Genomic DNA, 27,010 nt, shown 5'->3' with positions numbered 1-27,010 from the left:
GAAGGTTAAAAACGCAGGGGACATTGCCTCTCCCTGTGCCTGCCTGATGGCAGGATGGCGATTCACGAAAACAAAAGATCTTGCTACCTCCCCTTCCTTTCCTGCATACAGACAGAGATGTGAGTTTTGTTCTTACTGGGGACAGCTCTGGGCTCTTACCAGCTCAGAAATGAGGTCAGCAGAGATAGGAGAATCTGGGAGCAAACTTAGCTTGGTCTTGTCCTTATAAGATTTATGGCTCTTCGTTAAAATACTATCTAAGCAAGGCCCCCAAACCACTGCCTTAACAGAAATTTGTTAGAACTGAGGTCCCCCTCCCACATTATGCACACACGGCAAGTGTCAATAAACTCCTGTTAGTTTTTCTTTTGTTAATCTGACCTTTGTTTTCAGGACAGCATCTCAATTGAGAATTTATGAGGGTTAAAAAAAAAAAAATTACATTTTCTTCCCTTCATCTCCATTTCATAGAAGAGGAAACTGAGGGTCATAAGGGAAAAGTGTCTAAGATACAGACTCAAATTCAAAATGGTCTGAATTTCAAATTCAAATTCAAAATTCAAATTCTAAGATACAGACTCAAATGCAAAATTCAAACCCACTTCATGCTACTTCTGGACCCGTCCCATGGAGAAGCCAAAGGCAGAAACCCTCTTCTCTCTGCCGTAAGTGAGGGCTCAGCTTTCAGGACTGAGTGGAGAGTTGGTCTGTTTTTATCATCAAAGCGAGATGGCAGTGATGAATTTTGATCATTCTAAATGAATGCCAAATTCAACATATAAAGCAATTACCCACAATTTTTACCTTTCCAGTGTTTTGAAAGACTGGATAATATCCTTTGCATGCCCCCAAAGAAAATATACCTAGATGGAAATAAAGAAAGAAAAGAAAACTTGGTGATACACTCATCATTACGGTTGCAAACTTGAGAAGCTATAAAACTCAAAGAAAAGGTATGAGAAAATGCTGGGACATCAGTGACCTCCTGCTCCATCTTAGGTGGCAGTGCCACTCCCCAGTGGGGACAATGATCCAGGACTACTGTGCAGAAAAATAAAGTGAGGCCTCTTGGTTCAGGAAGAAACGGTGCTGCAATTCATTAAGGATGTCTTCTGTGTCTTCTGTGAGATGCGGTGATTGATTTAGGATGTCTGCTGTGGGACAGGGTACGGAAGTAGTAGCCTGCCTGACATTAATCCTATAACTGGTTTATATCACATGTTAGTTTTCACCCAAGAAATATTCACTGTACAGTTACTGTGTGCCAGTGGCCAGAAAGGAAATGTTGAGAGCTTTAAATGAATAATGAAATTGATTTGGGCTGGTTTTTTATTTCAGTCTATTACATATGCTAACAGTCCCCCAGTTATGCAGTCACTAGCAGCAATACTGGGAAGGGATTGAAATCAGGGATTCTATATAGTAACACACCTGTGAAAATCCTGACTTCCTCACTGAATAACGCATGGCCTTGGACAAGTCGGGAAACCTTGCTGAATCTGTTTTCCTGTCTTTGAAATGGGGATGATGGGAACTTACCCTAGGGGGTGTTGTGAGCAATTAAATGAAATGATCCATGTCAATCACTTAGACTAGCACCTGAAGAAGCGTGTATGTTTTCAATAAATATTCTCCACTGTTCACTCACGAATTCACTGACATTGTCTGAGCTCCTCCTATATACCAGGCATTATTTGGGCTTCTAAAATGTTTTGGGCTTTATTTTAGAGATAAACACATATTGAGCACCTACTGCATGCCAAATACCGCTAGGCATTTTATAAATTTGTCTCATTTAATCTTTATTTTCTAATTAAGAGTCACAAAAATAAAATCAGACAGTACAAAATAAAATAAATATCCACATATCACCTCTTTCACATTCTTTTACCTAAGATTTACCGTCTTACTCAGGAAAACACACTCAGGGCATTAACTGTCTTGAAACATCCAGTAATAAAAACAGACAGCAGTGACTCCTGTTAAAGCATTCAGCCCAATAATAGGGAAACAGTTAATTAGCAATTATCAATGATTTGAAATTAGACAGCCATTTAATTGATGCTTTTTATAAAAACTACCTACCAACACTGAAACCTTTTTTTAGTGAAAAACTTGTCATAGAAAATTCTACACCCAGAAACTTTGAGAAGAATGTACACTTTCAGTACAAGGAATGGAGGAAATACATAAAAACAATAGCAAATGCTGGTTACAGTTGATTTGCTTACAGGTGCGTTTTTATTATCTTTTCCATTTTTTCTCAGTGATGTTACATTATATTTTTAAAATAAATGCTTTTTGCTTTTTTTTTAGAATTACCATATGGTGCAGCAATACCACTTCTGGATATATATATATATATATATATACACACACACACACACACATATATATATCTCCAAAAGAAGTGAAAGCAAGTTCTCACAAAGATATTTGTCCACCCATGTTCATAGCAGCATTATTCACAATAGCCAAGAGGTAGAAGCAACTCAAGTGCCCACTGATGGATGAGTGGATGATCAAAATGTAATATAAACCAAAAAGTACCTGAGATAGGTCTCAATCAATTTAGAAGTTTATTTTGCCAAGATTAAGGACACGCACCTGGGAGACATGTCTATGCCTTTCTTTACAGATGATTTTGAGGTCTTCAATATTTTAAAGAGAAAGGAAAAATACTGTGAAACAAGGAAGAAATGTTTTTATAAAGGTGTGGGTAGATAAGAGGCAAATGGTTGCATTCTTTTGAGTCTTTGATCAGCCATTCTCATGTGAAGGGGGTAGAGGAATAGTCGCTTACGCATCCGTCTAGCTCGGTGAAACTGCGTTTCTACTAAGATAAAACAAATGTAGGGCACAAGAAGCCATCAGGTATGCGTTTGTCGCAGGTGAGCAGAGGGCTGACTTTGAGCTTTGTCCTTTGTCCTGTGCCTGTGAAGATCAGCTATCCATTTACATTGTGAGGGTGAAATTTAACACAACTGTTTTAGAGTAAAGATCTTGGATCCCACAAGGAATTTCCTAGTGGACAAATTGTGAGGGAGGTTTGTAGCTTTTTAAAATCTTTAAAATCTGTGTAGCTATCTTATTTAGGAATAGAATGGGAGGCAGGTTTGCCTGACGCAGTTCCCAGCTTGACTTTTCTCTTTGGTTTAGTGATTTTGGGGTCCCAAGATTTATTTTCCTTTCACAGTGGTATAGACATACAATGGAATTTCACTCAACCTTAAAAAGGAAGAAAATTCTGATATGTGCTACATCATGGATGACCCTTGAGAATATTATGCTGTGAGAAATAAGCCAGACATGAGAAGACCAATACTGTATGATTCAATTTGAATGAGGCATCTAGAATAGTCAAACTCATAAAGACAGAAAGTAGAACAGAGTTTGCCAACAGCCGGGGAAGGGGAGGAAATAGAGAGTTGTTTAGTGGGCTCAGAGTTTCAGTTTTGCAAGATGAAAAAGGCCCGCAGATTGGTTGTACAATAAGTGAATGTAGTTAGCATTACTGAACCCTACAGTTAAAATGACTAAGATGGTAGATGTTATGTGATTGTCAACCTAAAAAGAAAAGACACTAGAGAAAATTATCTCTAAATATGTTGGATTTCCTTGGAAATAGAAATAGGAATTACAATCCAGAATGCATGGAATGGCAAGCCACCAGTGCATTTGGTGAGGGAAGGGTAAGGAGGAGCTGTTATTAGCAAAGAGAGATTTACATAATTCACTGAGAAACAGAGTTCATTGGTTCTAGAGGCTCAAAGCCAGAGTTGTCATCGGTTCATTGGTGGAGATGCCAGTGCTGGGCAAGAGTTCTTCCAGGAGCATCTTATCTGCTTTACTGCAGTCCTAAAGAATGTCTAGTAATGTCTAGCTTCATCAAAGCAGGAGATGCATGAAAGGTTTTTAGAAAGTCTTTGGAAACACTTTGTATCTCAGACACATAGGCAGGAGTCCTCTCTCCTTGGTGCTTTCCTAGGCCTGTTTTGCCTGGGTCTGACAAAAGTGATTTCATCCTGGTATCTACAGGTTTTACAGTATTTGCCACAATTTTAAAATAAATACTCTGTTTTTTAGAAGAGCGCCTAATTATTACATATATGTGTGTGTGTGTGTGTGTGTATGTGTGTGTGTATACTGTTTTCCATTCTCCAGTCATCTAATGTAGCAAAAGCACATGGTAAGTGTCCAACAGGTATAGAATGATTAATTCATTGACTTGCCAGGCCAATAAAATGCCTTAAATTAGGAAGCTAGGATCTCCAACCCACCAACTAAGAGGGATATTTTGAAAATTCATATCTGTCCCGGTCATTCTTCTGCCTAAAGCCTTCAGTGGCTCCCCATTGCCCTCGAGGTGAAACTCAAGCCCCTAGCTGATGGTCAGCCTTGACCAAGAATTTGCTGCACACCTAGCCCTGTGTTAAGTGCTTTTCATACACCTGTGCCTTTAAATCTATACAATGAGCTGATGAAGTAGGTACTGTGATTGTCCCCACCTCGCAGGTAAGACCCATGAGGCCCAGAGAAGTTAAGTAACTTGCCTGAAGTCACAAAGCTGTGATCAGAGCCGGAGTCATGCAATCTGACCAGAGTGCAGGCTTACAAGCCCTACACCAAACCGCGAATCCAGCCTGTGCCCACACATCCTCTCCCTACCCCACTGTGAGGAAAGATTGCACGTCCCAAAGACACTCTCTTCCAGTGGCCTCTGACCCTCTACCCCTGTGCTCCTCCCTCTCTCACAGATGGTTCTGGGACCTTCCCTGGCAGAAAGCGACCCTCACGCCAAGCTGCCAAAATGCCCTTGTTTGTGTTCCCTCATTGCTCTGGGACACTCTGATCAAAGCACTGAACCCAGTGTTGTCACTGTTTTGGGGACTGTCTGTCACCTAACTGACACCCTCATGGTGTGTGCCACAGACCATGGCTTTGCACCCTTGTATTCCCCATGCTGAGAACAATGTTCACCCAGTACTTAAAGATGAACTGCGTGAAAAATGAATGAAAGAAAGAATGCAGTTCTTTCTGGTCTCATTAAAGCTTCCCACATTGTCACTGAATCACTGTAAGGCTTTGTCTTCATGGGATTTGGCTCCCCTGGAATGAGCAGCCAGTTATCTTTGATCGGCTCTGGCTTCCATAACAAAGGACCACAGACCATCAGCTTCAATAACAGGAATTTCTCTTCTCTGGGTCCTGGGGCTAGACATCCAAGATCAAGGTGTTGGCAGGTTTGTTTCCTTTTGAGGCCTCTCTCTTCGGCTTGTAGGTGGTCAATTTCCTCCAGTGTCTTTACATGGCTGTCCCTCTGTGCGCATCTGTGTCCTTCTCTCCTCTTTAAAGACACTAAGGCCAGGCGCAGTGGCTCACGCTGTAATCCCAATACTTTGGGAGGCCGAGGCAGGTGTGTCGCCTGAGGTCAGGAGTTCGAGACCAGCCTGGCCAACATGGTGAAACCTCATCTCTACTAAAAATACAAAAACTAGCTGGGCATGGTGGCAGGTGCCTGTAAGCCAAGCTACTTGGAAGACTGAGGCAGGAGAATTGCTTGAACCCAGGAGACGGAAGTTGCAGTGAGCGGAGATTATGCCATTGCACTGCAGCCTGGGCGACAAGCAAGACTCCGTCTCAAAAAAAAAGAAAAATAAAGACACCAGGCATATTGAATTTGGGCCACCCTAATGATCTTATTTAACCTCAATTTCCTCTAAACGACCCTATCTCCAAATACAGTCAGATGCTTAGGGACTGAGAATGAGGATTTCGGCATATGAATTTCATGGGGATACAACTCAGTCATTCAGTCCATAACAGCTTTCAAGTGCAAGGTAGCCCCTCCAAATGAGCCCCTCAGCAAGCTCCCCAGCGATCCCACTGTGCCACCACTGAGTTAAACTGTTTCCAGGCTCACTGGGCATGTTCTGTCTGTTAGCTTCACTGTTCAAGAATGTGTTTGATCTAGAGAAACACTCTAAGGTCATCCGGTGCTATCTGGTAAGTCAGCTGGGGATACAAACTGAAGGCCACTTTAGGTAAAAGAAGAAGTTTTAAAAATGGCATCCCTGGTTTTCTAGAGGTAGAAAACTTTCCAAAGAACATTCCCAAAGTGGGAACTCAAAAATATTTCCAGCAATGGCAGGATCACTAGAACAAGTTCATGGTCTTCCAGGGTGACTTGTCAGGAAGAAAATAATCATTGTGTCTCCGCAGTGACTTTGAGCAAGTCATTTGTCTTCTCTGAGCTCCAACTTCTTCCTTAGAAAAGAATGAGGGCAGAGCCTACCATGTGCAACAACATGGGCAAATCTGGAGGACATCATGCTCAGTGAAATAAGGCAGATACAGAAAGAAAAATACTGCATAATCTCACTTATATGTGGTATCTAGAAAAACATTTTTAATCAAATGCGTAAAAACAGACAGTAGAAGCTGGGCATGGTGACGTGGGCCTGTAGTCCTAGCTACTAGGGAGACTGAGGCAGGAGGATCACTCGAGCTGAATTTACGGCTGCAGTGACCCATGATGGCACCACTGCACTCCACCCTGGGCAACAGAGCAAGACCCTGTCTCTAAAATTAAATTAAATTAATAAATAAAAATAACATAAAGAGTGGAATGGTGGTTGGAGGGGAAAAATTAGAAGATTTTGGTCAAAGGGTACAAAGTTGCAAATATGTCAGATGAATAATTCTAGAGATGTAATGCACAACTTGAAGACTATGGTTAATAATATTGTATTGTATACTGGAAATTTGCTAAGAGAATGGATTTTAGGTGCTCTTACCATACCTAAAAAAAGAAAGGCAACTATGTGAGATGACAGACATAAATATGCTTGACTGTAGTAATCACTTCACTACGGATAGGAATATAGAAGAATCATGTTGTATACCTTAAACATATGCAATAAAAAAGAAAAACAAATGAGGCTGACAATTCAACAATTCAGATCCTGACTCTGATAACATTACCACGGATTTCTGCCACGGGCGAACACTACCCTGAAGGCCCATCTAACATTCTTTTCAACCATGAGATTTTTCTGACCCTGAGCTATGTATTTAAATCATGTTTATCAAATCCTTACTTCTGAGCCACACCAAGTTTACTGGTGCTACGGGAAAAAATCCTCATACATTTCTAAAAGATTTTAATCCCCAAATGAGAAAACAAAAGTGTTCCCATGACCCAGAGGAGGCACTGCAAGGGCACAAGGTTTCTAGGTAGGAAGAATATTAAATTTAAAAAAAATAATAAAACTGATTTTGGCAATGTTGCATAACTCTATGAACAGACTAAACCATTAAATTGCGCATGTTAAATGGGCGAATTATATGCCATGTGAATTCTCTCAATAAAGCTGTTACATACCCAGAAAATAAAATTCCCTCAAGCCTTTACTGTAGACTTTGGCTTGGCAGAATTTCCTGACTCTTCAACATTAGAAGTTCTGCCTCATAGGATCCCTGCAGAAACGGCCATGGGGACACAGACTTTTATTTTGCAATGGAGGCAGCTGAAGAACTAAGCCTCAAAGAAAGGCTTCAGTTCACCTTGGGACTGGCTGAGCAGTCCACAGCTGCTCACACTGGCTCCACTTGCTGCACGTCTTGATGTTACAAGTTTCTACACACCCTGGGAGACGCTTCACAGGAATGAGACAACATAAATAAACATCAGTGGTTTACCTGCAACAAAGTGTGCACTGCATGCATGACAGGGAAAACTCCTTCAGTGGCTGATAAACATTCTGAAAATCCAATGAAGTATCCAATTTTAAGGCATCCCAGGATGATGGTAATGACTGCAAACAATGTGATACTACCTAAATGCGGGATGAAAGGGGAAGTGGAAACACACGCATTGCATTAATATACATTGATGTCATTTCAAAATAATTTCTATTATGTATTAAACCCTTATGTATATGGTCAAATGATTTTTCCCAAGGGTGCCAAGACCATTCAATGGGAAAAGGGCAGTCTTTTCAACAAATGTGGTGGGAAAACTGGATATCCACATGCAAATGAATGAAGTTGGACCCTCACCTTACACCATATACAAAAATTCACTCAAAACAGATAAAAGATCTAAAATAAAAGTATAAACCTTGTAAAAGAAGACATGGGGGAAAGCTTCATGACATTGGCTTTGTCAATAATTTCTTGGCTGTGACACCAAAAATTCAAGCAACAAAAATTAAAATAAATAAGCTGAACTACATGAAAATGAAAAATTTTTGCACATCACAGGACGCTACCAACGAAGTGGAAAGACAACCCACAGAACTGGAGAAAACATTAGCAAATTATATATCTAACAAGTCATTAATATCCACAATATACAGATTTGTTTACATTAAATACCTTGTATAATGAAATCGTACAGTACTGTCCTTTTGTACTTGAGTTTATTTTACTTCGCATAATGTCCTCATGGCTCATCCATACTGTATCATGTGTCAGAATTTCCTTCCTGTTTAAACCAAATAATATTTTGTTGTGTGTCTATACCTCATTGTGTTTATCCATCCATCTGTTGATGGATGCTGGGTCGCTTCCACTTTTTGGATACTGAAAATAATGCTACTATGAGGGAATTTACAGAGAATTCTTATATATCAACAATAGTGGGCTGGGCACAGTGGCTCACACCTGTAATCCCAGCACTTTGGGAGGCCTAGGAGGGTGAATAACTTGAGATCAGAAGCTGGAGACCAGCCTGGCCAACATGGTGAAACCCGTCTCTACTAAAAATACAAAAATTAGCCGGGTATGGTGGTGCATGCCTATAATCCCAGTTACTTGGGAGGCTGAGGCAGGAGAATCCATTGAACCTGGGAAGCAGAGGTTGCAGTGAACTGAGATCACGCCATTGCACTCCAGCCTGGGCAATAAGAGCGAAACTCCGTCTCCAAAAATCAATCAATCAGCAATGACGAAAGCCAATTTAAAAATTGGCAAAGGACTTGAATAAACATATCTCCAAAGAAGACATAAAGATGGCCAGCAAGTATATGAAAAAGATGCCCACCATCACTAATTATTAGAGAGATGCAAATCAAAACTACAAAAATACCACCACACTATCAGGATGGCTACTATCAAAAAAAAAAAAAGAAGAAGAAGAAGAAGAAGAAGAAAATGATAGAAAATAACAAGCATTGGTGAGGATATAGAGAAATAGTGCTCTGTTGGTGGGAATGTAAAGTGGCACAGCTACTATAGAAAACAGTAGGGAGGGCCTTCAAAAAATTCAAAACACTATTACGGCATGATCTGGCATTTCCACTTCTGAGTATATACCCGAAAGAATTGAAAGCAGGGACCCGAGGGGATATCTGTATTCTCCTGTTCGTAGCAGCATTATTTTCAGTATCCAAAAAGTGGAAGCGACCCAGCATCCATCAACAGATGGATGGATAAACACAATGAGGTATAGACATACAACAAAGTATTATTCAGCTTAAACCGGAAGGAAATTCTGACACACGATACAGTATGGATGAGCCATGAGGACATTGTGCTAAGTAAAATAAACTCAACCACAAAAGGATAATACTGTAGGATTTCATTATATGAGGTATCAAATGTAAGCAAATTCATAGACAGAAGTAGAATGGTGGTTGCCAGGTGCTGGAGGGAGGGAAGAATGAGGAGTTAGTGTTTAATGAGGACAGAGTTTCGGTTTTGCAAGATGAAAAACTTCTGGAGGTTGGTTGCACAGCAGCGTATATGTACTTAACACCACTGAGCTGTACACTTAAAAACTGGTAAGCTGGTAAATCTTATATATATAAATGCATGTTTTACCGTGATTAAAAATATGTTAATAAAATAAATTCTAGCCCAGGCATGGTGGCTCATGCCTGTAATCCCAGCACTTTGGGAGGCCATGGCGGGAGGATCACTTGAGGCCAAGAGCCTAAGCAACTCCATTTCTACCCAAAAATAACATAAAAATTATTTCTAAATAATAAATAAATTCTACTGTTGAGTTGCGAAGGTAAAACTAGAAGGCAGGTGCTGTGTCCTGTTCATCACTGTACCCACCCCATAGCCCAGAGTCTGACAAATGATATACAATCAACGAAGCCTGGTCCAATCAACAGAAGGCTTCTAGAAGCTTTTTCAAAAAGGAGCAATCTAAGAACGTCACTGTTCTACTCAAAAATCTACTCTAATCCTAAAATCCTGTTCTCTGAAGAGTAAGAGTGCAGCTGGCCGGGTGCGGTGGCTCACACCTGTAATCCCAGCACTTTGGGAGGCCCAGGTGGGTGGATCACCTGAGGTCAGGAGTTCGAGACCAGCCTGCCCAGCACGGAGAAACCCCGTCTCTACTAAAAAATACAAAATTAGCAGGCATGGTGGCACATGCCTGTAATCCAGCTACACAGGAGGCTGAGGCAGGAGAATCACTTGAACCCGGGAGGTGGAGGTTGCAGTGAGCCAAGATCACGTGATTGCACTCCAGCCAGGGCAACAAGAGTGAAACTCTGTCTCAAAAAAATATATATATAAAAAAAAAAAAAAAAAGAAATTAGAGTGCAGAGTGTGCAGGTCATATAGGCATACAGTAATTCTCTGAACTATCTTTGCCACTTTTCCATAAATCTAAAGTTTTTCTAAAATAGAACGTTTATTTATTTATTTATTTGAGACAGGGTCTTGCTCTGTCACCCAGGCTGGAGTGCAGTGGCATGATCTTGGCTCATTGCAACCTCTACCTCCTGGGTTCAAGTGATTCTTGTGCCTCAGCCTCCTAAGTACCTGGGATTACAGGCGTGCACCACCATGCCCAGTTAATTTTTTGTATTTTTAGTAGAGACAGGTTTTTGCTATGTTGGCCAGGCTGGTCTTAAACTCCTGGCCTCAAGAGGTCCGCCTGCCTCAGCCTCCCAAAGTGCTGGGATTACAGGCATGAATCACTGAGCCCAGCTGAAAGCATATCAAAAAAAAAAAAGATGAGTAAGGGCTCTAGAGTAGTAGCTGAGGAAGGGCCTGTGCTAGATGTACTGAAGAAAGGAAGCAATCTTTGATAAGATAATGAGCATGGTTTTGCCCAAAATATAAAAACAAACTAATAAAAAATATGCATATAAAAAAGACTGGAAAGGAATATACAAAATACATTAAAAAGACACTTGGTGACAAATGAAGAAATTAGTGAGAAAAAGGCCGTGATCATGAGCGCTTGATCAAGTCAGAGATCCTCATCTCTCTCCTGGGCTAGCATTGACTGCCATTTACACATTTGCTCCCACCAACAGGAGGAAACTGGATCATGTAGGACGTGCATTAAGGCACTGAGCAGAGAGGAGGGCATCAGCCATAACATTGGGCTATAACGTTACAGCTCCAGCCTGAGAAGCCTCCTCTGAAAAGTAATGCAATCGCCTGGCACTTTTCCACTGCTCAAAGCCTTATAGAAACAACTCTAACTCACTTTTTTTTTTAATCCTGGAAATGCCCCAGTGAAATCAGAAACTTTGTAAGAGTGGAAATTCGATCCCAGTGCTTTGAAATGTTTTGACAAATACGTGGTTGGTTTTAATTACAAAAAAACATAGCAAGATGAGGTGAGGCAGCGTGGTTGAGTGGCAAGAGCACAGACCTGAAACTATAGGAACCTGGACACTCACAGAACACGTGAGTCACTTCCTGCTCCCAGCCTCAGGATCCCATACAGAAAATGAGGATGGTCTACAGCAGTGGCTCTCAAACTGGAGCCTGCATCAGAATCATCTGGAGGGCTTGTTGAAACACAAATTTCTGGGCTCTGCCTCCAGAGTTTCTGATTCAGTAGGTCTGGGCGGGGCCCCCAAAATTTGCATCTCTAACAAGTTTTCAAGTGGGGCTGCCACTGTTAATCTAGGCCCCACTTTGAAAACTACTGGTCTAAACCATCTCTGTGGTTGACATGTCAAGGGTTCAGTAACAAACATTTACATATTTTCTTATACTCTTTAAGTCCTCCCTTTCTTCCTGTCTTCATCCATTCATCCATGGATTCATTCACCCAGTTATTTATACAACAAATATCTTGGGGACTCCTACTATGCATGAGACATTGTGTGGAGGGCTCAAAGACAGACATACGAGATTGCTATAGAAACAAAAATATACAAGTATAATATTGCATAAGTTGGGGTGTGCACGAAATATCAGAGAGATGAGCTGGCAACAGACATTTTCTGTGCAGCCTGGGAAACCAGAAGACAATGGAAGAATCTGCCGCAAGGAAAGGACTGCACCTCAGAAACCTTATTCCCAGCTAAGATGTCGCCCACGTGTCAGAGCAAAAGGCAGAACGATGTTTGAAGATATACAAAATGTAAATTTTTCCACAAGTATTTATTGAGCAGCAACCATGGGCCAGGCATTGTCCCAGGCACTGAAGAGATGAAGGTCAATAAAACAGAGTATCTGCCTTGAGGAGTTTCACATCTAGTGGGGAAGGCAAAAAATAAACCAGTAAATAGTAGACACGTAAGGAATGTCAGGAAGTGCTAAGTGCGTGAAGAAAAGTAAAGCAGAAAAGGGGACTGAGGTTGAAGGTACATGGACAGGAAAGGAGGTGACTGTTGAACAGAGAACAGAGGGTGAGAGAAAACTGTCATGCACATAACTCGTCTGACAAAGGACTTTAACCAAACAGCTTGGAACTGGAAGAGAGTCCCCAAAAGAGGGGAAGATGAAAAGGAGAGCAAATTACAGTGACCAATCAACTTTGTGGAAGGCTGGAGGCATAAAGGATGGAGAGACAGATAGACATAGATAATTAGATTAATAGGAGAGAAAAGAAGAAAAGAACTTAAATTCAAATGGATAAACTGCCTGAGATGTGTAATTTACATGCCCTATAAAGACTTGTCATGCAGAATAGACATTTTGAGGCGAAATTCTATTAACCATCTCTACAAAACCCCTAGGTTCGGCCGAGTGCAGTGGTTCACACCTGTAATCCCAGTACTTTGGGAGGCCGAGGCAGACGGATCATCTGAGGTCAGGAGTTCGAGACCAGCCTGTACAACATGCTGAAACCCCGTCTTTACTAAAAATACAAAAGTTAGTCGGGTGTGGTGGCAAGCACCTGTAGTCCCAGCTACTCAGGAGGCTGAGGCAGGATAATCAATTGAACCCGGAAGGCAGAGGTTGCAGTGAACCAAGATTGTGCCATTGCACTCCAGCATGGGTGACAGAGAGAGACTCTGTCTCAAAAAAAAAAAAAAAAAAAAGAAACCGCCAAAAACAACAACAACAACAACAAAACCTAAGTTGGAGAAGGACTGGATACGGAACAAAGAAAAACCTTTGAAAGCCTTCATGGTAAATAAACAGAAAGGGAGAAGGAGGAAGGGAAAGGAATAGGGAGGCAAACGCACGCTAAAGGTCCCATCCCATGAGATAGAGAGGATGTGGGAGCAGCAAGCATCTTGGACTGGGACACGGTGTGGCTCGCTGAGGGAAATGTTCAATGTTTTGTTTTCAAATAAGAATGAAGTAATAGGCAGCTGGGCGCGGTGGCTCATACTTATAATCCCAGCGCTTTGGGAGGCCAAGATGGGTGGAACACTTGAGGTCAGGAGTTCGAGACCAGCCTGGCCAACATGGTGAAACCCCGTCTCAACCAAAAACTTATCCCAGTGTGGTGATGGGCACCTGTAGCCCCAGCTACTCAGGAGGCTGAGGCAGGAGAATCACTTGAACCTGGGAGGTGGAGGTTGCAGTGAGCTGAGATCATGCCACTGCACTCCAGCCTGGGCGACAAAGCAAGACTCTGTCTCAAAAAAAAAAAAAAAAAAAAAAGAATGAAGTAATATGCATCTGATTATGAGAGTAAGGAAAGAAAAAAAATGGTCATTAATGGAATAAAAAAATCACAATAAATATTTCAAATGCTCAAAAAAGGCAAAAATGTGGAAAAGGAAAAGGAAGAATTCGGAATGTAAAATATATCGTCATAAACATCGTAAAGAAAAATGGAAACAAAAAAGTCAAATATATAAATTATTACTGTAAATTAGAATGATCTAAATCCTCCCACTAGGTAGTAAGCAACAATAGGAAGATTGAATTAAAAACAAAACCTAGTTACATGATCTTTACACAAATCACACTTTTAACAAAGTAATAAAGGTTTAAAATAAAGTAGTGGACAAAGAGGAATCAGATAATGCAAACAAAAAGAAAGTCAGAATGGCAATATTAATATCAGACCATACAGAATTTAAACTTAATGTAGTAAGTAGGATAAAGAATCCCTCCTCCTTTGTCACTACATATGATAAAAGACAGACTGTATGAGGAAGATATAACAGCCACACGTGTGCCCAAATAAAACAGTTTTTGCTTTATATATACACATATATGTATAAATATATATAAATATAAATAAATATATATATTATACATATATATTATATATATATTTTAGATGGAGTTTCGCTCTTCTGGGCCAGGCTGGAGTGCAATGGTCCAAGCTCTGCCCACTGCGACCTCCGCCTTCCAGATTTAAGGGATTCTCCTGCCTCAGCCTCCCTGCTTTATATATTTAACTGCTGGTAATAAAAAAAAAAGAATGGAAAATTTCAGAACTAGATAGATCAAGTAGACAAAATATAAGACATAGAAGAATTGAATCATACAATCAATGAACTTGTTTTTATATGTATATAAAATCTTGCATACCTCAAAACAGAGTATACAATGTTGGATGTACATGGAATATTGACAAAAATCATGCTCTAAAAGACAGTAGAACATAGAGTGGCAGAGGCCAGCTGCCCAATTCCTACCACTTATTAGCTGATGACCTTGGGCAATTATGTAACTTACCTTTGCCTCAGTTTCCCCATCTCTAAGATGTAATGACAGTAATAACACCTATCTCATAGGGGTGCTGAGGAGATTAAGTGAGTCATTACATGGAAGTCGCCTAGAACAGTGTTCCTTACCTAGAAAGTTCTATAAGCAGGATGTTATTGTCATCACTCAATTGCCAAGAAAAAGTCGATGCATTAGAATCAATTAGAAAGTTTACCAGCTACAATACTTGAGAATAATCCAAAGACTACCTAGGGTACCCATCTAGTGATGGCAGAGGGACCCCCCTCCTCTTTGGTAGGCACCCAAATCCCTCTTAGGAGGCTAGAATCTTGAACCCCCCTCTTAGAGGTGGAAAGTCTCACAGAGTTAGTCTACATTCTATCCCATGCAAGAATGCTTTCCAGTGCATCATGACTGGCAGCCATCTGACCTCTACTTGGACAAACCCAGGGCTGGGAGGCTCAACATCTCTCAAAGCACACTCTTCCATCACCAGCTGGTACTTACTTTATTTATTTTTTATTTTATTTTATTTTATTTCATTTTATTGAGATGGAGTCTTACTCTGTTCCCCAGACTGGAGTGCAGTGGCATAATCTCAGCTCACTGCAAACTCTGCCTCCTAGGTTCAAGCAATTCTCCTGCCTCAGCCTCCTGAGTAGTTGGGATTACAGGCACCCCACCATGCCCAGCTAATTTTTATATTTTTAGTAGAGACAGGGTTTCACCATGTTGGCCAGGCTGGTCTCAAACTCCTGACCTCAGGTGATCTGCCCACTTCAGCATCCCAAAGTGCTGGGATTACAGGCGTGAGCCACCGCACCCGGCCTGGTGCTTACTTTAGAATGCTTTCCTTTATATTGAAGTGCAGTTCACTTCCCAGAACCATCATCCTCTTCCCTGGAGCTTCTATCATCATTCACTTATGCATTCACGCATCTAGTCATCCATCCATCAATCCATCCATCCATCCATCCATCCATCCATCCATCCACTCATTCATTCATTCATTCCATTATTCAGTAGATATGAATTGGTATTTACTACATGTTAAGCACCATGCCAGGAGCTCAGGATACAATGGTAAGCACATTCAGACAGGGTCTCTGTCTTTAGGGGCTCAGTCCAGCTACCCCAACAGTCACTGAATAATACAATCTCCTGCTTGATTAGTGCTACAAAGAAAATGAAGAGTGCTATGAGACCATACAACCTGGGAGCTGCCCCTGGTCTGAAACTATCAGGAGAGGCTTCCCCGAGGAAATGACTCTTATTTGCTGAAAGACAGAGGATGGCCTGGAGCTGACAGGTGCAAGGCAGCAGCACTTTCTACTCTGACCTCCTCATTCTTCTCTCTTCTAGACTGACCCTCCTTTTGTTCCTCCTGCCACCACTCTTTCCAGGGGCCTGTAAATGCTCAAGGAGGATGATACCCTCCACGCACAGTCTGAATGAAAGCCAAGCTTGCATCTGATTTTTTGGCAGCAACGTTCTCTTGTTTGTGTTGAAATTGTGACACTATGTCTATATTTTCCATTGGACCAGAAATTTCATCTAAGAAAATAAATATGTAAGAAAATGCATGCAGTTAAGCAAGACTCTCATAGTGACCCCAGAATGGATCTTGGGGATCACTCCTCTTTTTCCTGAGGGATTTGCCCTCTGCCAATTGATCTAAGATTGTCACCAGCACCAGGGCAGAGCTGAGTTCCTGGGTCAAACCTGTCTTTCCAGCTAGAATTCCAGAGGAAACCTAGTCCCTGTTGGAGTGCTTCCTTTTGGCACCAGGGCCTCCCGACACTAATAATTAGCTTCTTGCTTCTTTGATGAACCCACAGGAATGGCCAGGTCTTTGCAAACTGCTTCTCTCAACATCCCTCAGCTCCTCCCAGAAAGGCTGGGATTCTTATCTTACTGATGAGGAAAGCAGGACTCAGAAAGGTGAAGGTGATAGAGCTGAGACCTCAAGTCAAGCCTTCCAGAGCCAACACCATTTCCGTGATACTCACACCTCACTTGAATTACATTATTATGAGGAAACTCCCTGAATGTCTAAATAGCCACCATCTACTGAACACCTATCACATGCTCTCTCTACCTCGCCCATTTATTCCCTCTCTACTTAGTGTCCCAAAGACACCTCAAACGTAGCATGTCCAGAAGAGAAATGTAACATGTCATTGGTTTTGTGTCCCCACCCTGCTCTTCCCTTTGGCTTCCCAATCTTGGGAAATGGTGCAACCGTTCACCCATAGACTCAGGCGCCAATGCTCGGAGTCAACCTGGACGGAGGCAGAGAAAGAGAAAGAACAAGAAAACATGGATGGATGGATGGATGGATGGATGGATGGATGGATGGATGGATGGATGGATGGATGGATGGATGGATGGATGATGAATAAATGAATTATGATAGAAGCTCCAGGGAAGAGGATGATGGTTCTGGGAAGTTAACTGCACTTCAATATAAAGAAAAGCATTCCTTGGATAAGCACAGACTGACAAGAAGAAGAAGGAGAAGGAGAAGGAGAAGGAGAACATTCTAAATGTACCAGGCCAGGTGTGGTGGTTCACGTCTGTAATCCCAGCACTTTGGGAGGCAAAGGCAGGTGGATAACCTGAGCTCAGGAGTTCGAGACCAACCTGGCCAACATGGTGAAACACTGTCTCTACTAAAAAATAACAAAAATTAGCTGGGTGCGGTGGTGTGTGCACCTGTAGTCCCAGTTACTCAGGAGGCTGAGGCAGGAGAATCACTTGAACCCTGGAGGTGGAGGTTGCAGCGAGCCATGATCGAGCCACTGCACTCCAGCCTGGGCAACAGAGTGAGATTCCATCAAAAAAAAACCAAAACAAAAACAAAAAACAACAAACAAACAAACAAAAAAACAGCAGGGGAGAGAGGAAGAGAAGAAGGAAGAGAAAGAAAAGAGAGAGAGAGGGAAGAGGGATGGTGGAGAGGATAGAGGAAGGAAGAGAGGAAGAAAGGATGAAGGAGGAGAAGAGAGAAAGAAAATGAGGAAAAAAAGAAGGAAAGGGAGGCCGGGCACGGTGGCTCACACCTGTAATCCCAGAACCTTGAGAGGCCGAGGCAGGCAGATCATGAGGTCAGGAGTTTGAGACCAGCTTGGCCAACATGATGAAACCCCATCTCTTCTAAAAATACAAAAAATAGCTGGGCATGGTGGCAGGTGCCTATAATCCCAGCTATTCGGGAGGCTGAGGCAGGAGAATCGTTTGAACCCAGGAGATGGATGTTGCAGTGAGCCAAGATTGTACCATTGCACTCCAGCCTGGGAGACAGGGCAAGACTCCATCTTAGAAAGAAGAAGAAGAAAAGAAAAGAAAAGAAAAGAAAAGAAAAGAAAAAAAGAAGGAAAGTGAGAGAGGAAGGAAGGGGAAGAAATAGGGAGGGAGGGAAGAGGAAGAAAGGAAAGGAGAAGGAGGGAAGGAAGAAGGGAGAAAAAAGGATGGAGGAGAAAAAGAAGTGAGGAACAGAAAAGGGGGCTTTGACTGCAGGAAAGCACAGGTAAAGGCTCATGTGTATAATCCTTTTTAGCCTGTGTAAGTCAATACCCTAAAACAACATTTTGTGCCTTGTTTTAAATAGTACCAGATTCACTGTCATTCACAGAGTCACAAAACCATGAACTTCCCTAAAACAACCATTTTCAGAACAGGAATTTGGGCCAGCCTGCAATGGTATCAAATTTTCCCAAAAGCAAGATACTAGATCCAGTCCCTGAGCCTAAGAAGCCTAAAATCTCATCTGGATGATAAGGTTCATATCCAATAGTCATAATACAAGGCAGAAATGGACAAAGACCAAAAGACCTTTACAGAAGGAAGGTCATGGTGGCCCATGGAAGTGAGGAGTAATTCCTGCCAGGCATTTGGAAAGAAGGTGGCATCTGGCCAGGACCTTTGAAAGAAATGTGGAAAGGAGGCCTAGTGTGTGCTGGGCAGCCACCTCGTCAGTCACTGGATCCTATCCAGTGCGGGATCCCTGTTCTACAGATGCTGAAACCAGGGTTCAGGGTAAGGGAGGCAATCAAGTAACTTGCCCAAGCTCATGCATGCAAGGAACACGGAAGCCCCACTCTAATGGAGATTTAAATTCAGGTCTAATATGAGAATCCAAGTGGCCATGTGTGATGTGTCTGGACCACATGGTGTGAAATGCACTCAGCCTCTCCCAGGAAGGTTACTCAGACAGAGGCTTTCTTCACAAGCATGCTCACCATGACCTCCTCCCTTTCACCTGCACCACATCTGTCTCCCATTCAAGACTGTCAGCCCCAGCCAGGCACAGTGGCTCATGCCTATAATCCCAGCATTTTGGGAGGCCAAGGCAGAAGGATCCCTTGAGGTCAGGAGTTTGAGACCAGAAGACAACACAACGAGTCCCTATCTATACAAAATAAAACAAAACTTAGCCGGGCAAGGCCATGTGTGCCTACAGTTCCAGCTATTCAGGAGGCTGAAGTGGGAGGATTGTTTGAGCCCAGGAAGAAGAGGCTGTAGTGAGCTGTGATTGTGCCACTGCACTCCAGCCTGGGAAATAGAGCAACATTGTCTCAAAAAAAAAATAAAAATAAAAAAAATAAGTGGCAGCCCCTTGAGGAAGGGAAAGTTCCTATCTTGACAATTTCAGTCAATACCTGTGAATACCAGCAGGAGCCTCTATCCCTCTCTGCCCCACTCTGCATCCACGCATTCATTACTTCATTCATCCCCCCCTCATTTTCTCAACACCCACTTCGTGCCAGGCCCTGAGGTGGCTCTAGGACCGAGAGACAGGGATCACAGAGCTCCCCAGTGGAGTGGAGGGTACAGACATGTCGACAAGAACACTGGGGCCCAGTGTGGGCTGGGGGCGTGTGGTCAGACCTGCAAAGCGGGGAGGAGAAGGGGGTCGAAGAAGCTTCGCGGGAAGAATGGGGTGAGGCCTGAACCCTGTCTCGGAAAGCAGGGAGGCAGGCGGGAGAGTGGAAAAGATATTCCTGGAGGAGGGAACCGAAGGTGCCAAGTGTGCAGAGGCAGAGATCCTGCGAAGGAAGAAGAAAGTCAGCGAGAATGACCCCAGGACAGGATGAGAACAAAGGAGGGGATCAAAGGAAACGGGCCCTCAGGGGTCGGATGCTAGAAGGCCCTGAGTGCCAGGAGAGGGAGTGTGGCCTCCATCATGGGGTCAGTAGGGCCACTGCATGGCTTTAAGCCAGGGAAGGACTGGAGAGATTTCTGTAACTGTAGCTGTAATGATGGAAGCGTCTGGGAGAGAGAGAGGAAAGAAGGGCAGAAGGGAAAGCAAGGAAAGATGCACAGAGACCAAGGCAGAAAAGGCTGAAGGGAAGACGGCAGCGGTGGGAAATGCGCAGAGCCGCCTCAGGATGCAGCCAGCGGGCGAGGAGGCTGAGACCCGCTCGCCCGGTGCCTGGACTCACCGCGCAGCCAGCCGGCGCCGGCGTGCGTGTCCTTGAGGCGGAAGAGGCGGCGGTGCGCGGAGCTGCGGCCCACGTACCACAGCATCCACAGCAGCTGCAGCAGCATGAGCGCCGTCAGGAAGCACAGCAGGTCGCTCTTGCCCACGCCCGCGGCGTGCACCGCCCAGGCCAGCAGCAGCAGCAGCCCCGCCACGAACACGATCAGCCCATACTGGCTGCTCAGCGTCTCGGCCAGCTTCTGTGGGACGCTGGCGCGCACACCGCCCCGCCGGGGGACCGGGGACTCCGGGGACCTCGGGGCCGAGGGGGAGGGAGGTGGGCAGGCCGCGGGCCCCGACGACCCCGCGACCGAGGTGCTCGCAGCTGCCCGTGGCGAGGCGGGCGACCGCAGGCCCTCGAGCATCTTGGAGACACCCGCGCCAAGTCTGGTCCCGGGGGTGGCTGCCGTCGGGCTCCGCCTGCGCTCCTGGCTCCTGTCCTTGCCCCGACGCCTCTGCCAACCAGCACCCCCCTTTTCACCTCCCCTCCTGTTCCTACCCCACGCCTCTGCCAACCTGCTCCCTCTCCTGTCACCTCCCGACGCTCTTCCTCGCCTCTTCTGCCCCTTTGTCCTCCGTCAAGGTACCACCCTGTCCACTTACCCAGCGCCCCACCCCGCTGACCCAGGATTCTACGAGCGCCCCTGCCCACTGCCTCTCACTGGGCAACGCCCCGGGCAACCCCCTGCCCGCTCCGGGACCCACGCGGACAGCTCCCGGCTCCTGATTCCTGGGACACAGGCCAGCGCTGCCGCGACGCTTGCGCGTCCTCCCGCACCTCCCCCCGCGCGCCCGGCCCCTGCCCGCGGTCTGCAGCCCTCACCCCTGCGCCGACCCCCGCCCACCTTGCCCCTGTCCGGGCGCCCCGGAAACGCTGGGTGACGAGAGGTGCCTCCCGGGGTCGCGGGGTTGTGGGGCTGGGGAGAGGGGATCTCCTGGAGCCAGCCCGAGGGGGTGTGCGTGGGGGTGGGGGTGGCTGTTGCCAAGTGGGGTGCCCAGGGCTCCACAGGGGCGTGCGATGCTCTGGGCCTTCCCCGAGGGTCTCCGTTGGGGAACCCAGAGGTCCAGGTGATCCTGCCTGGGTCCGTGTCCGAACGTCCTTCGGTCTGTCCTCGTCCCTGCGTATTTCTGTATTGTCTTCTCTGTGCGGGTCACTCTAGCCGTCTGTCTTCGGGTGTGTCTGGTTAGGGGTGGAGGAACGCCCGTCACTAGCTCTCTGAATTGGGGGAGGGGCCGCCTTCTGTGGGTTTTTCTGTTTGTCCGTCTGGTGTGCCTGTGCGTTGGCTGCGAGATGCCCCCAAGCGGAATAAGACCTGAGCCACTTTCTAAGAAGAGACCATCCCGTACCCTCTCCCAAAGGAGCGGCAGCCATTCTGGACCAAGAGGAGCTGGAATGGGGGACGCCCCGGGGTCTGCCCTGGGGCTACCCGCGTCCAAGCCTCTCCACCAGCCCCTTCCAAAGCCCCGGTGCCCGCCTGGCACCCGCCTGCTCCTGGAAGGGGACTGCGTCCGCCAGGGCTCCCCGCTGGGGTGCCGCTAAGTGGAGGTCTGGGAAGTTTCTGCAGAAGAGCATCCTACGGGTCGGGCGTGGCTGACAGGAGGCGCCGGACCCCAGCCGCAGGTTGGAGAGGGGAGTTGGGAGCCAGGCGAGGGCGAGTCCACATCCCACCGTGCAGCAGCCCAGGGCTGGGCCCCGGAAGACAACCCTTTCCCTCTTGGTTTAAGGCTCTTGACGTCTTGAAATTCTTAATTTTTGAACAAGAGGGCCCATATTTTTGTTTTGCGCTGAGCGCAGCAAATTGCAATAGCAGGTCCTGACTAGTAAAGGAGGGGCGGGTAGCCCTGGGCCGGCAAGGAGTCAACCTGGGGGACCTTGCCTTGCCACCATCATTCTTCCAATTCATGCGTTCATTCATTTGATCAACACATATTTATGTGTTGACTTATGAATCATTTGCTGGCCTCTGTTCTAGGCACTGGGGTTTCAGCTATGAAAGGCTCTGCTCAGGTGGAGCTGATGTTCAGGCAGAGAAACAGCAATAGACAAACAGCTAATGAGCCCTCACTGGGAAGCTGGGGAGCATGACCTGTGAGAATTAGCCCTCAACTTCTAGGAGACTGGGGGTGGAGACACAGTAAGCAGCACAGCACCCTTAAGCAGGGCTAGAAGAGGGGCCTGGGAGGAACCCAGGTCTGCAGGAAGGCTGAGAGGTTCAGGGAGGAGGCAACACCTGCACAGTCTTCTTTCTTTCTTTATTTTATTTTTAATAGAGACAGGGTCTCCCTATGTCTCCCAGGCTGGAATGAAGTGGTGTGATTATAGCTCACTACAGCCTGGAACTCTGGAGCTCAAGTGCACCTCCCACCTCAACCTCCCCAATAACTAAGACTACAGGTGTGTGCTACCACGCCTGGCTTTTTGTGTTTGTTTGTTTGTTTGTTGTTTTTTGTAGAGACAGCGGTCCCGCTATGTTGTTCAGGTTGATCTCAAACTCCTGGGCTCAAGCCATCCTCCCACCTCAGCCTCCCAAAGCATTGGGATTACAGGCTCAAGCTACTGCGTCAGGCCTCCTGTACATTCTTTAGGCTTAGGAGTGGATGGCCAGGCGGAAGGGAGCAGGGTCTGGAAAGGCAGTCCAGGAAGAGGATCCAGCAAACCTACTAGGAACCCTCCACATTCTCCCCTCCTCTTCCTACCAATGGATGCCGACATCAACAGCTAGAGCAACCTGGGGCCCTGAGCTGAAGATGGAAGAGGCAGTCTGCCTGTCTCCCCAGTGACCGGTGAGGCAGCTTCCTCTCCCGAAGCTGGACCTTACACAAGTGAGAAATAAACTTCCATTGTGCTAAGCCACCGCAAGTCTGAAATGTTCCAGTAGCTAGCAGTACCTTAACCCGCTGCGTACAAAGATAAATAGCACTCAGTCACCATCTGAAAATCAGGTGGAATGCCTGTCTCTGGGCTCTCTGCATTTTTTTTTTTTTTTTTTTTTTTTGAGATGGAATCTCACTGTGTCACCCAGGCTGGAGTGCAGTGGCACAATCTTGGCTCACTGCAACCTCTGCCTTCCAAGTTCAAGCGATTCTCCTGCCTCAGCCTCCTGAGTAGCCGGGATTACAGGCATCTGCCACCATGCCCGGCTAATTTCTGTATTTTTAGTACACCATGCTGGCTAGGCTGGTCTCAACTCCTGACCTTGTGATCCACCTGCCTTGGCCTCCCAAAGTTCTGGGTTTACAGGCATGAGCCACCGCGCCTGGCCTGCATTTTTTTTTTAAGAAGCAATGAAATGAAAGTTTCTGGAGGCTAAAGTCAGCCCCCTTTATTGTAATCTCAAGACAATGTTAAAACTAACCGAGAGCCTGTAATCCTAACACTTTGGGAGGTCGAGGCAGATCACTTGAGGTCAGGAGTTCGAGACTAGCCTGGCCAACATGGTGAAACCCCGTCTCTACTAAAAATACAAAAATTAGTCAGTGTGGTGGTGCACGCCTGTAATCCCAGCTACTTGGGAGGCTGTGGCAGGAGAATCGCTTGAACCCAGGAGGAAGAGGTTGCAGTGAGCCAAGATTGTGCCACTGGACTACAGCCTGGATGACAGAGTGAGACTCATTCTCAATACATAAATAAATAAATAAATAAATAAATAAATAAATAAATAAATCAGAGATTTACCCACACTGTGTTCTGCCTTCCACCGGTGAGATTTTTTTTTCAAAAATCTGAGCCACACGGGGCCCCCAATTTCTTATGACTGACCCCTGCTCTGTGGTGGGCAGATACAAGGGGTCAGAAATGATGCTGGTGGCACCCAGGCCTTCTGTTTTCACCACATTTGGCACATCTTACCCCTGCTCACACTGTGTCCTGAGAACTGTGTGGCATGGCTCAATCAGTGTAAAAGCTTGAAACGTTCTGACCAGGCAGCTGCCTCCCAATGATGATTCAGTACCACGCAGATGGACAGGCAGACATGCTTCCCTCAGACATAGGCTCCCTTCTTTGTTTAATTTTTTAAAATACTTTAAGTTCTAGGGTACATGTGCACAACGTGCAGGTTTGTTACGTATGTATACATGTGCCATGTTGGTGTGCTGCACCCATTAACTCATCATCTACATTAGGTATTTCTCTTAATGCCATCCCTCCCCTGTCCCCCTACCCCACAAGAGGCCCCAGTGCATGATATTCCCCACCCTGTGTCCAAGTTGTTCTCATTGTTCAATTCCCACCTATGAGTGAGAACATGCGGTGTTTGGTTTTCTGTCCTTGTGATAGTTTGCTCAGAATGATGGTTTCCAGCTTCATTCATGGCCCTACAAAGGACATGAACTCATCCTTTTTTATGGCTGCATAGTATTCCATGGTGTATATGTGCCACATTTTCTTAATCCAGTCTATCATTGATGGACATTTGGGTTGGTTCCAAGTCTTTGCTATTGTGAATAGTGCCACAATAAACATACGTGTGCAGGGGTCTTTACAGCAGCATGATTTATAATCCTTTGGGTATATATCCAGGATTGAGATCGCTGGGTCAAATGGTATTTCTAGTTCTAGATCCTTGAGGAATCGCTACACTGTCTTCCACAATGGTTGAACTAGTTTACAGTCCACCAACAGTGTAAAAGCATTCCTATTTCTCCACATCCTCTCCAGCACCTGTTGTTTCCTGACTTTTTAAAGATCGCATGAGCTCCCTTCTTCCAGTGAAGATGATGGGATTTCACAAGGCCAGAGGCCCCCTGGCACACTCAGCTACCAGAGATAATAGAAGGTCTCAAGGGGCAATTAGAACATTTTGCCCCCAGTCACCTTTGGTGGTAGCTATGTAATTCCAGTATTTTTAAAAACAAAAGAGTTAGTGTATCCGTTTCTTTTCTTTCTTTCTTTTTTTTGAAACAGAATCTCACTCTATCGCCTAGGCTGGAGTGCAGTGGCGTGATCGTGGCTCACTGCAACCTCTGCCTCCTGGGTTCAAGTGATTCTCCTGCCTCAGTCTCCCAAGTAGCTGGGATTACAGGTGCACACCACCACGCCTGGCTAATTTTTTGTATTTTTAGTAGAGATGGGGGTTTCACCATGCTGGCCAGGCTGGTCTCGAACTCCTGATCTCGTGATCCACCCACCTCGGCCTCCCAAAGTCCTGGGATTACAGGCGTGAGCCACCAAGCACAGCCAAGTGTATTCATTTCTTAGGATGGGTGTAACAAAGTGCCACTAACTGGGTGGCTTTAAAACAATGAAAATTTATTCTCTCACAGGTTGGGGGGCCAGAAGTTCAAAATCTAGATGTCAGAAGAGCCAAGTTCCCTCTGAAGGCTCCAGCAGCGCTGGCCTCTTCCAGTTTCTGCTGGTTGCTGGCAACCCTTAGCATTCCTTCCCTTGTAGCTGTATCACTCCAATCTTTGCCTCTGTTGTCATTTAACCATCTTTCCTCTGTATCTGTGTCTCTTTTCCTCTTCTTATAAAGACACCAGTCATAATGGGTTAAGGGCCCACCCTACTCCAGTATGACTTCATTGTAATTTACAACTTAATTTACAAAGATTCCATTTCCAAATAGGGCCACAATCAGAGGACCAGGGGTTAGGATTTCAACAGATCTTCCGGTGAGAGAAAATTCAAGCCATAACACACAAATCATAGTCAAGATATGCAATTAACCTATGCATCCATCAATGGATAAATGGACAAAGAAAATGTGTGTATGTATACACGTTGTATACATACACAACAGAATACTATTCATTCAGCCTTAAAAGAAAGGAAACAGCCAGGCACAATGGCTCACGCTTGTAATCCCAATACTTTGGGAGGCCATGGTGGGTGGACCGCTTGGGCCAAGGAGTTCAAGACCAGCTAGGCAACATGGCAAAACCTCAACTCTACAAAAAAAAAAAAAAAGCCTAAGCACGGTGGCTCACGCCTGTACTCCCAGCACTTTGGGAGGCCGAGGCAGGTGGATCACCTGAGGTCGGGAGTTCGAGACCTGCCTGACCAACATGGAGAAACCCTATCTCTAGTAAAAATGCCTATAATCCCAACTACTCAGGAGGCTGAGGCAGGAGAATCACTTGAACCCGGGAGGCAGAAGTTGCGGGTGAGCTGAGATCGCGCCACTGCACTCCAGCCTGGGCAACAAGCGTGAAACTCTGTGTCAAAATAATAATAATAATAATAATAATAATATTAGCCAGACCCAGTGGTGCGCACCTGTAGTCCCAGCTACTTGGGAGGCTGAGGTAGGAGGATCATTAGAGCCTGGGAGGTCCAGGTTTCAGTGAGCTGAGATTGTGCCACTGCACTCCAGCCTCGGTGACAGAGCCAGACCCTGTCTCAAAAAAAGAAAAAAAAAAAAGGAAATCCTGACATTTGCAACAATATGGTAATGAACTTGGAAGATACTATGTTAAGTGACATAAGCCAAGCACAGAAAGACAAATGCCACATGATCTCATTTATATGTAGAATCTAAAAAAGCTGAGGTCATATAGTAAGAGAGTAGAATAGTGGCTACCAGGGACTGGGCAGCAGGGGGAATTCGGGGGTTGGGAGATATTTGTCAAAGGGTACCAAATTTCAGTTAAGAAGAGTAAGTTCAAGAGACCTATTGTACACATAGTAAATTGTGAAGAGAGTAGATTTTAAGAAATCTCACCACAAAAAATAAGTACGCAAAGTAA

The 27,010-nt window shown here is 45.1% G+C and overlaps 1 protein-coding gene across 1 annotated transcript in view; it reads right to left on the bottom strand.

Annotated features, from left to right (window-relative positions):
- Positions 1-20,712, bottom strand: part of OTOP1 (otopetrin 1) — a 36,911-nt gene extending 16,199 nt beyond the window's left edge. Inside the window, exons 1-3 of the mRNA XM_025386654.1 lie at positions 20,286-20,712; positions 7,702-7,838; positions 805-863 (exon numbers count right to left, since the gene is read on the bottom strand). Of these exons, the coding sequence (XP_025242439.1) occupies positions 805-863; positions 7,702-7,838; positions 20,286-20,688 (599 nt within the window). The 5' untranslated portion in view covers positions 20,689-20,712. The remainder of the gene's footprint in view (positions 1-804; positions 864-7,701; positions 7,839-20,285) is intronic.
- Positions 20,713-27,010: the final 6,298 nt, after the last annotated feature.

The sequence above is a fragment of the Theropithecus gelada genome, chromosome 5 (genome assembly GCF_003255815.1).
Source record: "Theropithecus gelada isolate Dixy chromosome 5, Tgel_1.0, whole genome shotgun sequence".
NCBI lineage: Eukaryota > Metazoa > Chordata > Mammalia > Primates > Cercopithecidae > Theropithecus > Theropithecus gelada.
This window is presented reverse-complemented; position numbering and strand designations above follow the sequence as displayed.